This window comes from Lethenteron reissneri, chromosome 12 (assembly GCF_015708825.2).
Source record: "Lethenteron reissneri isolate LAM-NWPU_2019-01 chromosome 12, ASM1570882v1, whole genome shotgun sequence".
In the NCBI taxonomy this organism is placed as follows: Eukaryota; Metazoa; Chordata; class Hyperoartia; order Petromyzontiformes; family Petromyzontidae; genus Lethenteron; species Lethenteron reissneri.
The window spans coordinates 11838799-11852887 of NC_083790.1; the positions used below are offsets into that span (position 1 = coordinate 11838799).

Here is a 14089-nt window from a genome sequence, read left to right on the forward strand (position 1 = left end):
GAGCCACAAAAGCAGGAGGAGAGCTTGTGTCACACATAGACATGACATTAACTTACTAATCCCCCTAATCTCCCTGCCTAATCTCTCCCATCAACATAGTGCTAATCTCCCATTAACACTGCCGTTGTGCACATATGCGGGGATGATAATCTTGTGCGGCGACGGAAGCCCTTTCCCTAATCTCCCCCATTAACACAACTGACGTCCTTGCGTCCGGGGATGGAATTCCTTTCCAGCTCAGACCCTGCTTGCTTGCCCATCGCCACATATATAACCTTGTTATAACAGCTGTCTCGTTGGTTCAGCAGTTCCACTGCTGGATTTTCTTTTCCGCCTGAGGATGACTGCTTGTGTTGCAATCGAAACGTCGTGATATATTATTTTAAATTTTGTATACCTACGTGACTTTACCGAAAGAACCAAGGAGTAGGGATTTCTGCAGTCACGAAAACTTCAAATCAAGACAGGAGGGGAGGGGCTAAGCTCACAAAGGTCTCAGACACAGGCCCAAGCAGGGCTGGCTGCCTCGGGTCACAGACTCGCGGGTCGCGGGAACAGGCCGAGCAGGGAGCAGAGGTTGCACACTCACAGGGTTCAAGGGACTGACCCCAGCAGAATTGCGAGACTTCAAGATCTCAGCATTGGACCGAGTGGAGTCACACAGAAGATCGCCAGGCTCGAAGGCTCCGGACACGAACCGAGCAGAGGTGGCAAGCTTGCAAATCTGCGTTGTACCGGGGATAGACTCCCAGGCATCTCGAGTCACTGACTCTGTAACACTGTATCGATGAACGCCCTGCCAAAAACACTGCATCGCTGTACATGTGAACACTGATCGACGATAACGTCTCTGCTCGGTTAAACTCTGTGCTGCTGCCCTGCCCTCGATGAGGTGTGTGCACTGGACACGACAAGGCAGCAAGCCGGGGGCGAGTCGGTATGGTGAATCTACGTCGAGGCCCTGCAGGCAGTTCAGGGGAAGTGCGAGGCTGACGCGGGGGGACAGGTCGCAGTCTCTACGCATGGTGCACTTCTTTCGCACCGTACGTAACCGACCGTGCTAATCGGAGGTGTGGGGAAGGACAACAAACTAAAGGCAAAAAGCAGTTTTAAAGAAATTAGTGTTTTAATCGAGATGATTTAAAAGTGCGTAGGTCCAGTGGCTTACTAATGCCGTAAGGAAGAACGTTCCAGACGGCCGCAGAAGCGCATCTGAAAGCGCGCGATGCGGCGATCGTCTTTGTCCGATGGCCAGCCAAAAGCCACTGCGAGGATGACCGGAGTTCGCGTGATGGTTTATGTCATCCTTGACGAGATCAGCAAGGTACTGTGGGTTCATTCGTGGCACGCACTTTGTGTGTCTTCACCAGGCGGAGTCAGCAGCTACGCTCTCACAACGTTCGCCACGGACTCAAAAATCATCACAGTCTCTCGAGGTGAGTCTCTCTAGCGCTCCAGGCAGCTCTTGGATTCCCGGGTCACTGTTCTTCCACGTGAAGCCGTGAGCAATGTGTCTCAAGATGCCCACCTCACAGTCTCGCTAGGTCAGGGGTCGGAAACCAAAATAATATCGTGGTGAATACGAGGCGACGGTCCTTCATCAATAACATCACAAAGCAGCGGCCCTTAAATGGTCGCACGCGGCTCCGGGGCCGCAGGTTGACGACCCCTTTAGCTCCAAGGTGGTGCCCTCTTACAGGGAGCTCCGCTTCCCCTGACTTGGGGCGCGACCTGGGGCGCGACCTGTGGCGCGACCTGGGGCGCAACCTGTGGCGCGACCTGGGGCGCGACCTGGGGCGCGACCTGTGGCGCGACCTGTGGCGCGACCTGGGGCGCGACCTGGGGCGCGACCTGTGGCGCGACCTCGGGCGCGACCTAGGGCGCGACCTGTGGTGCGACCTGTGGCACGACCTGGGGCGCGACCTGGGGCGCGACCTGGGGCGCGACCTGTGGCGCGACCTGTGGCGCGACCTGGGGCGCGACCTGGGGCGCGACCTGTGGCGCGACCTCGGGCGCGACCTAGGGCGCGACCTGTGGTGCGACCTGTGGCACGACCTGGGGCGCGACCTGGGGCGCGACCTGGGGCGCGACCTGGGGCGCGACCTGGGGCGCGACCTGAGGTGGCTTAAATGCCGGGGCAGTTACGGTCAAGCTACCGAGCAGGGAAAACCTCTACAACCCCCCCGCCACCCCCAAAACCGACAATCGCTAGTAAACATTGCTTCGCGCCGTCAGATAGTCCACACAATGAACATTGCCATTTGTTAATGCGCATCATTATGAACATGCGCCTGTCAATGCTTGAAGAGGCGTTCTTCGGCGTAACGTGATACTGCGTCGCTCGCCGCTCCCATACTCTAATGCAGCGTTGGTGTCCAAACTCCACTGTCACCACTAACAACACAACCACTGCCACCACGAACAACACAACCACTGTCAACACTAACAACACAACCACTGTCAGCACGAACAACACAACCACTATGAGATCGCCTTTACCAGTGGCAAAATATAGTAATAGGTTTTTACCCTTTCAACTAGTACAAAAACTGACACCTTTATACAAGGCATCATGTTTGCAATAACCACAACACAAGCAGTCAAAATGCAAACAAAAAGAAACAACTCTGATAATGATAATGATATGCACTGCCCTTGAAGTTGATTGCTCCACACCCGAGACAGCTTTTCTTAGAGCCGAGTCTCCATTGGTATTGGAACAGATGACGCCAAAAGGCGTACAACTCAAAAACAAGAAAAGCTGTCTATCAGTATCATTATCAGAGTTGTTTCTTTTTGTTTGCATTTTGACTGCTTGTGTTGTGGTTATTGCAAACATGATGTCTTATATAAAGGTGTCAGTTTTTGTGCCAGTTGAAAGGGTAAAAACCTATAACTACAACACAACCACTGTCAGCACGAACAACACAACCACTGTCAGCGCGAACAAAACGCATGCGGCAGACCACCGTGTACCAATAACATTTTTGATTTGAGTCTAATCTGTAACATGTTTGTAAAAAAACATAAATATACAATTTACATGGCAATGGGCATTAAAATATCTGGTGTTTTGCAAAAAAATAATAATAAACAAGCTCCACTGTGGCGAGATGTTAACTACTTCGCCTGGTGCACAGGAGCTCATGGGTTCAATCCCGAACTCTGATGCCTGTATATTTGGAGTTTGCATGTCTCTCTCCCTGTGGTCACATGTATATTTCTCCAGGTCATCCGGTTTTCCCTCCAACATTTAGAAATATGCATTTAGAGTTTTTAGCTGATAAAAAGTTCCACATGATAAGCCACTTCGTTGAGCGATCATTTGTGGCCAGGTCGCTTCTGAAAAAGAGCTGCATAGCTCAGTGGGCCTTACCTGGTGAAATAAAAAATTAATTTCATATTTTCTAGTTTTTATTTTTAGTTCTGCGAACCCATTCAATTGGCCTTGCGTATCACCAGGGGTACACGGACTACAGGTTGGGAACCACTGCTTGAGTGGCTAAAAATCAAGCGCTATCATTCTTTATTTGATAAAAAAAATTTCCTCCAGATAGAGAGAGTGAGGCATGATGCGGCCTCAAAGAAGGAGAGGCGAGAGAGAGAAAATGAAATACTGCATACACATTTCAGTGAAGCAAGAATTACACTTCAGAGTAAATGCTGAACTCTGACAATTTGATTAAATATTCTCGGCGAAGATCTCGGCCATGAGAATGGAGACACATTGGACGCGGGGTCACACTCACCCAGCCAGGGACAAAAAAGCAATTTGGCTGTGGAAGTTGGCAGCGCAGTAAGTCGAAACGTAAAGTGGTCGCATGCAGCAGTGGTGAATGATATAATTCTAACTTGACTTTAAAATCAGGGGTCTAGCGATCCATCGATTCATCTATCAAGATAAATTATTCAGGCTCGTGATATATGTGCAGGACCACAGGTGTCAATGTGTATGTAAAGTGTATGCGAATGATCAGCTTATGTTACGTTTAGGCTAATGGGGCAAATAAATCTATCGAAATGAGGAGGGGGGGGGAACAAAGCAATCATACAAAAATTATAGAAATAAAAATATTCCAAATTGAATCACATCCCGAATCACAATAATGAATTCAATCACCAGCACTGTATGGGGGGGCAGCGTGGGTGAATGGTTATACCCCTATTATATGACACTCATTAATGATAATGTCCCTTGGCAATATGCTGGAGATTAACCTTCAGCGTAATGTAACAATAGGAGAGCCAGTTCACAGTATCTCATTACCTGAGGATGGTTATGAGTAACTTCAAGAACATGCCGTAGTGTCTCCCTGCTTAAACAAGCAACGGACAGCGCTCATCTCCATTGCCAGCCCTCAGCAAGCCAGTGGTGAGAATTCCACAGGTCTATGGCAGGAGCAAGTCTTTCCATTGGGTCAACCTTAGCTGTGGGTAATTTTCGAATTCGAGATTTGGAATATACCATCGGCACACTCTGGTTGACCTTTGGACACAATGTCACGTGGTCCTTAATGTCTACTGTTCGACGGCAGATGGAAAGAGTTGGAAATTCTTCGGCTTTGGCAGAAATGGAACTGTTGCATAGGGCCTCTGTGGTGAGTGCGTTGACAGTTAAGCCATTCATCTGTCTGGTGTAAAACTACGGCTTCTGTGGGAGACAACTAAATGAATAAATCACTCGCGGTGTTGGGTTTTGTAAACTGGAAGGTGTGTGGAATGAAACATCCACCCAAGACTTAGAGCAGCCACAGGACCCCACCCCATCTCTCTCATTCGGCACCCCGATGGCTCCGCCATGACTAATTAAAGAGCCTCGTTAATAATTGACCACGGATTGTCGGGGAGGGGGAGAGGGAGAGAGAGAGTTTTGCGCGAGTGCACTTGAGTTACGGACCGCATTCGATCGCCCAACGCTCACGGGAGAAGAAAATACAAGACAGCAATTAAGCGTGGCCGGCCTCGGAAAGACACGTGCAATGTGCAACATGAAATCTGGTTATTAATATCGCAGGCACACGCACGGCCACACTCGCGCCAAGATGGGATTCACGTGTGGAGGTGCTCACTTATCCTGCACGGTGCTGTGACCGAGTGCCAATCTCAACGACCAGAAAGGTGCCACTTCAAATCCTGGAACAGTGTCATTCTGCATGGGAGACGAAATATATTTGCAAAGCACATAAGCCTGCTCCATTCACTTTTTTTATGAGAGACAAATCGAAGTGACTCCAAAATGAGTTTTGCGACACCATTGTTTAGAGGCTGAGTTGATGAAAAATATTAATTTGTGGGAATTCAACAGTTGGCTGTTCGATTAAGGGACCAATGGCCACCATTGGGATGTGGAATTGCCACCACTGGATCATGGCCACCCCTGGAGATGAGTGCTACCCATTACTTGCTTGGGATAAGAGGCTGATTGATGTGGGGAGTGGTGGCAGTTCAGATGCTGTATTACATAGTCTCTAAGTACCATACATGGAGAAAGAAAATCCGAGCAGTAGATTCTCAATTACACTTCACATGACCTTAGTTCAGATTACAACCGGTTGTGTTGACACGCAGCACCGACTCGGCGAGCTGTTAACAACATTTATTGGAATAAACAATTAAAAGTGATGGGCGATTACTTGTGATTATTGTTGCTCTTCTGCATGAGATGGAAACCCATCTTGCTGTGGTGGAATTGACTGTTTGCCTATAAATAATGTTGTGGATGTCACGCCAGGTGTTCATTTTACGACCCGGAGATGATGGGAAGCATTAAATTTGACGTCCATTTAAATTCATGACAATCCAATTGCAGGCTCATATCCGCAGTGACCAAGCAATCTCAACCTTTTGAAAATCCGCGAGATTAAAATGGGCATAGGCACTGCACATTTGTAATCCAAGTCCAGTTGTAAATAAAGACATAACGAAGCTGGTTACATGAAACGCGTGTATTTAAAGGTATGATAAAGAAAAAACGAGGTTAAGGCTACAACCTTCAAATAATTGCGCTTGGTGAGCACGCAAATAACAAAAAGGCTGTCGGCATCAAAGTTAATGCGCTGGAATATTGAAATCTATTAAAATGCTTACAATAGCTACCAATAGCCTACAATAAAAGTCCTGTTACTTTCCATTGATATTCTGCGCGGGCATTAGCAAGTGCACGTGGTAATCCGTCCACAAAGGGCAATAACGTCCTCGAGTAATACCAGGCTACTGGTGGAATTGAACTGTCAGCCCAACGTAGATTGTCGGCAAAGTGGGAATGCACTAGGGTTATCCAACTGCCTAAGTTATAGGCAGGTGGGTAATGGGCACACATCCTTGGCCACGGGCTTCAGTTGAAATTGGAAGATGATACAAATTAAGTCCAAAAATTTATATTATTCTGCTCCAAACTTGGGTCTCAGATTGTTGACCAGTGTGTCTTGGAATAAGCCAGGATCACTGCACTCTGTGCGAAGTCCCCCCGTTTAATAAACAAACAAATAAAGCAAAAAGATGCGATGAGGAGTATACATTCATTTGTTTTAGACCAAATGTAGACTCGAACACAACTGATAGACGAATGCCATGAAGAGACCTTGCGTCACATATGGCAAGTGAATGATTGGCTACAATAGGACACATGCAGCCACACAGTGAAACAGAAAAAGCTGAGCATTACATAGTAAATAAAATATATGATATGCCCCCCAGGCAATGTGATATTTTTCGTGTGATTTTCATGCCACTTTATATAAATAGGGTAATATTCTTGTACAAGAATAGAAAATGTTTTGCTGATCCCTGCATTGATATGAAAGGTTTTACATTCCCAGCCACCTGTCCTCCAAACCTTTGCCAAAACACCTCGGGTGGTAAAAGAGCAGAAAAAATAATGTGCCAGTTAGCCTTCATTGACATTACACTCATTTTAAATCAATTCTACCTTCGGAGATTAGTTTCAAGGAAACTCACACTCGTCAACAACATCGCCTTAAAAAGAAAAAAAAGAAAAAAATCGACGCTTTGGACAATAGCCCTTCTTCATAGAAAAACAAGGAAGATGCGATGCAAAACCAGAAAGCTCTTGGGAGAATATGTCCCTGGTCTGTCCGACACAAGAGAAAATACTTTAAGGCTACAGTCAAGATGAACACCCTCGGCGACATCACTGTAGCACGCTAACAGACAATGATTTGACGATCATTTTCTTAAGTGCAGGTAATATCCCTTAATTTATAAAGTTTGGTTTACGAAATTTCGCATTTAAGCAATTGACAAATTTGGAACACTTTCCGATTAACGAAATCAAATTTCCACGTTCACGAAATTTCACATGATATGCTCACGTGAACAAACAAAAATCATCAGAATCAGACTATGTATTTATATTGGAGGAATCCGATGATCTATAAAGCTCTTTTTCACCACCCAGGAGAGTGCTTCATACATCTGCGACAGTAAAACGGTATCCCTGCAGTCCAATAGCCTGCAAATCACATTTACAGTCATTCCAACATCTTTTGGTAAGTCCCCTAAAAAGGTTAATTGTTTTCGTCTTAAAACAATAATGATTGAGTCGTTTTAATATTTATGTACTTTTTTTGTATTGTGAAAAGTGATATAGGTTTATATTTTTGGGTTAGGAGTAAAGTTGGAAAGACTGTCCAAAACACATCCCTGATTTTTTTGCATTCAATTAATGGGAAAAGCTATTCCGAAACACAAATAAATCGTTTGACACGTGTCTTTTTTGAAGACCATAATCTAGGGATACCTGTATTTCTCCCATGAATTAAGCTTCATACTCGTGCTGGAGGAGACTCCGTATGCATCCGCAAGATGCATTTCTGCGTTTTTGCAACCAGCAGAAAGTTCGGTGGCTCGGCTAATGAACTGGGCTCGCCTGCTGAGCCCAGGTTCCCATGGCAGCCCGACCAGGCTGACCTGACGCTGAGTGGGCTCAAAGGGCAGGCTCAGGAGCTCATCTATCATGCTGAGCCACACACACTTACACCTGAGCCATCACCAGCGGTCAATACAGAAATAATGTGATGCGTCGTCCACGCTGTCCCTTGCTTCGTTCAGCTTCAGGGCCATACGTTTTTGATAACAAACAAATAAAAACACTGGATAATTACGACAATCACGAATGTATATGGGATATCCTAACCTATTATACCTCACTGGGATTTTCCGGGTAGGATGGGGATGGTTTAGTTTTATTCTGTATGTATTTTGGGTCATTTTTTTGCCTTTCCTGCACTTTGCACTCCCATCGAGTTGTATTGTTTGTTGTTATAATATTCTTACCCCGTGCCCCTACTGGGCATCTGTGAAAAAGAGCTTTATCGCTAATCGGATTCCTCCAGTATATATAAATATTCTGATTCTGATTTCATCTTTCTTCAGTCACTGCCAATCGCATTCATATATCTGTCACGGTCCCAGTACGTTGTTGTTTTACAGCTATGATAAAAAAATGCCAGTAGAGTAGATTGTTATTTGTTATTTCTTTGCAGGTTTACACGTGTAACATTTAACACATATCTCTTTCTGAACTAGATAAACGAAGTGTTGTGTAAAACAACGTTTTTGAGAAGGCTGGGGAGCTCTGAGCGGTCACGTACAATTAGTTAATGGCCTCAGACCAATCACCAATTACTGCCCAGAAAAAAAACTTCATCACATTATGGGGATTTTTATTGGGGTTTTTCCCCCCAAATTTATTTCAACTCGTTGGTTTGTGGCCTGGCATACTGAATAACTAAGAACATTAATGCTATGAGGATACGTTTCCAGCCTTCATAACCTGCTATTTCATACTATTCACATTGTAAACAAAGACACTTTATATTGAAAATAACAATATATTTTATACTGTACAGTATTAAAAGAGAAAAAAACTGACATAAATAAGGGAAACAGTGAAGAAACACAATTTTATTCGTATTTATTGAGTACCGGAGGTCGGACGGTTAATTAATTATTTTGTGATTTCAGCGTTTGCTTATTTTATTTTTACCATTAAAATAATTGTGATGAATCCAAAGTTCTTCTACTGAAACTTCGTATGTCCAATATCACATATCGAGGTATTACTGTAGACTCAAAAACAGCAAATAGACAGCCGAAACATACTTCCTCTATTGCCCCAATAGACAGCTCATTTTCCAGGGGGTGGCCAACGCACATCGTGATTTAAAACTGGTGATTAAGTGTACAACATTCTCTGGCACGTGACGTGACGGGTACTGCAAAATTCGACCATGTGCGTCCATTGCTCGCTGAGCAGCATTGGCTTCCAGTTTGCCGAACCAATACATTATAAGGTTGCACTCATCACACATAAAGTACTTGCTACAAACGAACCACAACACCTTGCTGACCTCGTCAAGGAGCAGGAACCACCAAGCACTTCCCGTCATCCTGGCAGTGGCTTTTCGTTAACCGTCGAACAACAAAAGAGCGCTTTCAGGTGCACTTCTGTGGCCATCTGGAACACATTTCCTTCTGATATCTAAGGAAGCCAGTGGACATATGCATTTTAAAAAATCTACATTGAAAACTCGTTTCTTTAGAACTGCTTTTTGTTTAGTTTGTTGTTATTTCCCCGCACCTCCGATTAGCAGTTGGCTATGTACGGTGCGAAAGAAGTTCGACACACACATACATATTACCCCTTTAAGATTTACCGACCCCACATCCAAGTCTGTGGTTTAGAAATATAAGCTGTGCCCTCTGTGTCCCAATATTAATATTGTAACACCCTTTTCAGTCCTTGTACAAAAGATTTCTCAGGATAAAGTAAACACCCAGTATTGCAGTGAAAGCATTGTAATCAGTGAGGGTAGAATATAATTCAGGTGTCAAAGCAAGATAAGTGGGTAAGTGAAATACCGCATCCAGAGAAAACCCACACAATGTGCTAATTCTAAAAAAGCTATAAGTGCAACTTGCTTGATACATTGTCATCTATTCGCCACACCACTCCTGATAAATGCCTCCTGCAACAAAGAACTCAGACCTCTAATAGAGCCGTCTTCACAGCAATAATGAGGCCTATTCACAGTGGACATTGCCTTGGCTAACAATAATTCACATTCTCATGAGCCTGTCGGGTGTTTTATGAACAACATCACACTTTATAATGGGAAAAAAACAACAAAGGATGAATCATGGTTCTTTTACTGTTCCCCAGTGGGCATGTTGTGGCCAGACATTTTCTGGAGTGAAACTTATTTTAACAAGTTTTACAGAAGGGTGGTTTGAGATTGAAATAACTGCTGTGGTTGGTCGGAGGGAATAGAGAAGACCCTCACAACATACTGAGTCGTTATCGAAATGTATACTAAACAAATGTATACATAATTGATTACAATACAGTACACACAGATACAATTACAAAACTACTTATCAATAACTCACAAATTTGACTCGTGAGCGAATTTTATAAAAGGACTTTTTTTATCTACAGATTACTGCCAAACATCAAATATGCTGGCAGCAGCTACAGCTTACAATATAAAGAGAATACACACGGGCATCATGTTATTGTTTGTGACCAGAAACTATTTTATCGTCAATTTTAATCTATACAGCCTTTGTTACATGAATCTTGAAGTTGTCAGTAATTTAAGTAGACAACCACTCAGACTGTGGCTGTCATTTTCATCACCTTACATTGAGGCCTGACTTTTACACTAGCAAACAATCAATGACAGCAACGGAACGTCCAATTAATAAAATGTATTACGATGCGAAAATAACCTTAGGTAATAGTACAATTATTATCACTATTGTGAACAATCTATACTGGATGACAATATTAATAAAATTCTGAAAAAATCTCTTCCAGGATAGGTCCCATTTGCAATGTTTGAAATATTTTATTTTTGCATAGTCAGGAGAAATGTGACAGTAAGGACAGAATAAAACTAAGTATTGAAAATGAGAATTATTATAATAATTCTCAAAGTTACACGGACACTTCTTGTTCATAAAACGACTTGCTGTACTGCCTAATATATACATAGAAAACTTATTTCTTTAGAACTGGTTTTTGTGTTGAGTGTGTTGTTCCTTCGCAGCACTTCCAATTATTAGCACGGTTGGTTACGTACGGTGTGAAAGAAGTTCAACATACATACAGGCAGCTGCTAAAAACCGTCCAGTCATGGCGTGGGCTTGTTGAGGCCTTATGCTCCACAGGGAGCGAAGAGGAGTAAGTAACGCATACAGGCACCCCGTGCACACAAACCAACACACGTGGCTTCAGGGCCACAAGGCTTCAGGGTGAAGCCACAAGGCTTCTTCAGGGTGCAGGGGACGCGTTGGGACTCACCCAGCCAGCCGCGGTTGAGGTAGACAGACACGAACACTGGGGGCACCGTGAAGAAGTCCACAATGGAGTTTACCTCCAGCCAGAACCACAGCTTGTCGTTTGCTGCGATGAACTGCCCACAAACAAAGAAAGCACAAAAAACTAATGAGCACAGCCCCTGCAATAGGCGGAACGTTGAATAACGTCTGTCCTGTTTTCGTGATGTGGATACTCTTTTTTTGTATCTGGGTTGCACAGTGCAAAAATCGTATTACGCCGACGATCACTGAACAGCAATTAAGCACAAATACATTTGAGGCAGATGCGTTATTAGTGCTGTAGTCTGTGCCGTCTATTTGTTATACACGCAGGATGTGACTGATTTAACGCCACGTAAAAATGGTTATTCTGTCTCAATATAGCCATTTTCAGTTTTAACTATCGTCCGCCACGATGGAGCGATGGCCAATGCCGCCCTCGATCTGGATTCATCACGAACACTTACACAAATGACCAGTTTCACTGCAGTATGTACGATATACAATGATACATTGCACACCATTTTCATATCGTTTGTTTAATATAACAACGGAATATACCCATTATAATCATTGTAATTTTATTTCATTTTTTTCAATTTGCTGACAAAAATATTTATGAGCTAAAATAATAACTAGATTTACATTAAGATTAGCATGAGTCATACCCCGGAAATTATATGGCATCATCATTTACACAGATAATTTCATTATGTATTGTATCACAAACAGCACGTTCATTATAACCATTACATTTTGTAAAGTTGCAATTATGAGAAGACTTATCGCTGGCTTATATAAGTTACATAGTTATTAGTTACTGAAAATAAAACAAAGCAAACAAAAACAATATAATAAAATACAAAATACACCATCACAAAGTTTTAGCAAACTAATCTTGCAATAATTGTCTCGTTGTGAAATTTTATATCGGATCGTATAGTGCGGCAACCCTGGCATGTACGTACGAACATAACTGGGTCGAGCGGTGGTCAGCACGCTGCACAATGATCCCGGCGACTCGGGTTCAATTTCTTGCCATCGCTAACATCAGTGCCAAGTGATATCTCCAAATTGACACGGGTGGCTACGTACGAAAGAAGTTTAAACTAACATACATATATATCTGAAAAAGTTCCTGCCCTCCCTCCATTATTCAATCCACACTGGTTTTTGTCGTGAAGTATCGTAAAAAATGTATATCCTTCGACCAAACATGACGTGGGGAGACCTTCATCAAATGCGTAAATTAGATGGTTTTAGTACGGTTAAAGAAGGGACAGTAATTCAGTCTTCCTGTGAGGTCAGAAATTTGGGTGTTATCCTGGACCCCAGGTTGACATGTAAGGCCCACGTACTGTACATAATATTACCAAAATCTCGTTTTTCTATTTATGAAAGATATCTCAACTTAGACCCCCATACTGTCCCTTCCCTGATGTTGAGAGGCTGGTGCATGCCTTTATTGAATCAAGGTTGGATAACTGCAATGCCTTGCTTCCTGGCGTTTCTAAAAGTGTTTTAAATAGACTACAATATATATTAAAAACTCAGCTGCCTGGGTTTTCACAAAGATCTAAATCATGTGATCATATCACTCCTATTCTTTCCTCCCTGCATTGGCTCCCTATAAAGTACAGAATCGACTTTACGATTCTTCTTCTCACGTTTAAAGCCTTTGACGAGCTGGCTCCGAAATATCTGACCGATTTACTTAAGTTGTATATTCCACTGCGTAAACTTAGATCTGCTGATGAATATGGAGTCAGACCAGACGTTGTTGTTCTATGGGAGAAGACGGAGCTTTTTACAGCCAGACTCTGCGATTCTGGAATTCCCTTTCTCGGTCCATTAGGGAATCTGAGTCTGTTACACTTTTTCTAAATCGCGTCTTAAAACTCACCTGTTTTTACACACAGACTTTTTCAGTAACTTAAGCTTCATGCAAAACGCTTTGAGGCCTTGTAAGAATTGTTCTATAGAAGACCGAGTTTATTATTATTATTATCCATTGGTTGATTGAGAATGGCTAGACATTTTTTAGGTTTTTTTTACGTAATGATAAACTTACTACACATTAATTCGAATCCTGCAATGAGTGGTCCAATCTGGGTTTCGGAAGCCCTGAGCAGTGTAGGAAGAGTGAAAACCCTTGGCATTCATTTTCATGCAATGCGCTACGAAAAAATATTTTTGACGAGATGGTGATCAGAATTTAAGAACAGTGGCACCGTGGTGATCACTAATCTCAACACAAGTACTGCGTTACGCTCATCTGCATAGGCATTCTTGAACAAGAAGTGAGTATTCCAGATTTCTATGAAGCCATTGTCAACTTCCCACAAAGACACCAATCATATCCACTCAACCCTCGACTGCAGAGCTGTGCCTCTTGAGACAGTCATATGCCTTCCTCATCTACTCCCCACAAACATTGTGTAATGACCGAAAAGTTACCCCAAGCCATATACAGCCTAAAGGCTATTAAAAAATAAACGAAGGTCTCTGATTGGAAGAAAGAGGCCTCCACGGTGATTGGTCAGGAGGCAGACTTTAAAAGGGATTGGAGGAATAAGGGTTGAACGAGAACATGGGAAAACAGAAAGGATCCGTTAAAGGGAATGGACAGGGATTGGCTAAAGGTAAAAAGCAAGGACATGAAGGTTCGAGAAAGGCGGTTGAGTGATCTGTAAGGGGACAGCACGAGGATTGGGGATGCTCGGAGGAAGATACAAGCACGGAAGAC

The 14089-nt window shown here is 43.5% G+C and overlaps 1 protein-coding gene across 1 annotated transcript in view; it reads right to left on the reverse strand.

Moving 5' to 3' along the window:
• Positions 1 to 14089, reverse strand: part of LOC133341908 (calcium-activated potassium channel subunit alpha-1-like) — a 160039-nt gene that overhangs the window by 122818 nt on the left and 23132 nt on the right. Inside the window, 1 exon segment of the mRNA XM_061550729.1 lies at positions 11327 to 11438. Coding sequence (XP_061406713.1) covers positions 11327 to 11438 — 112 coding nt within the window.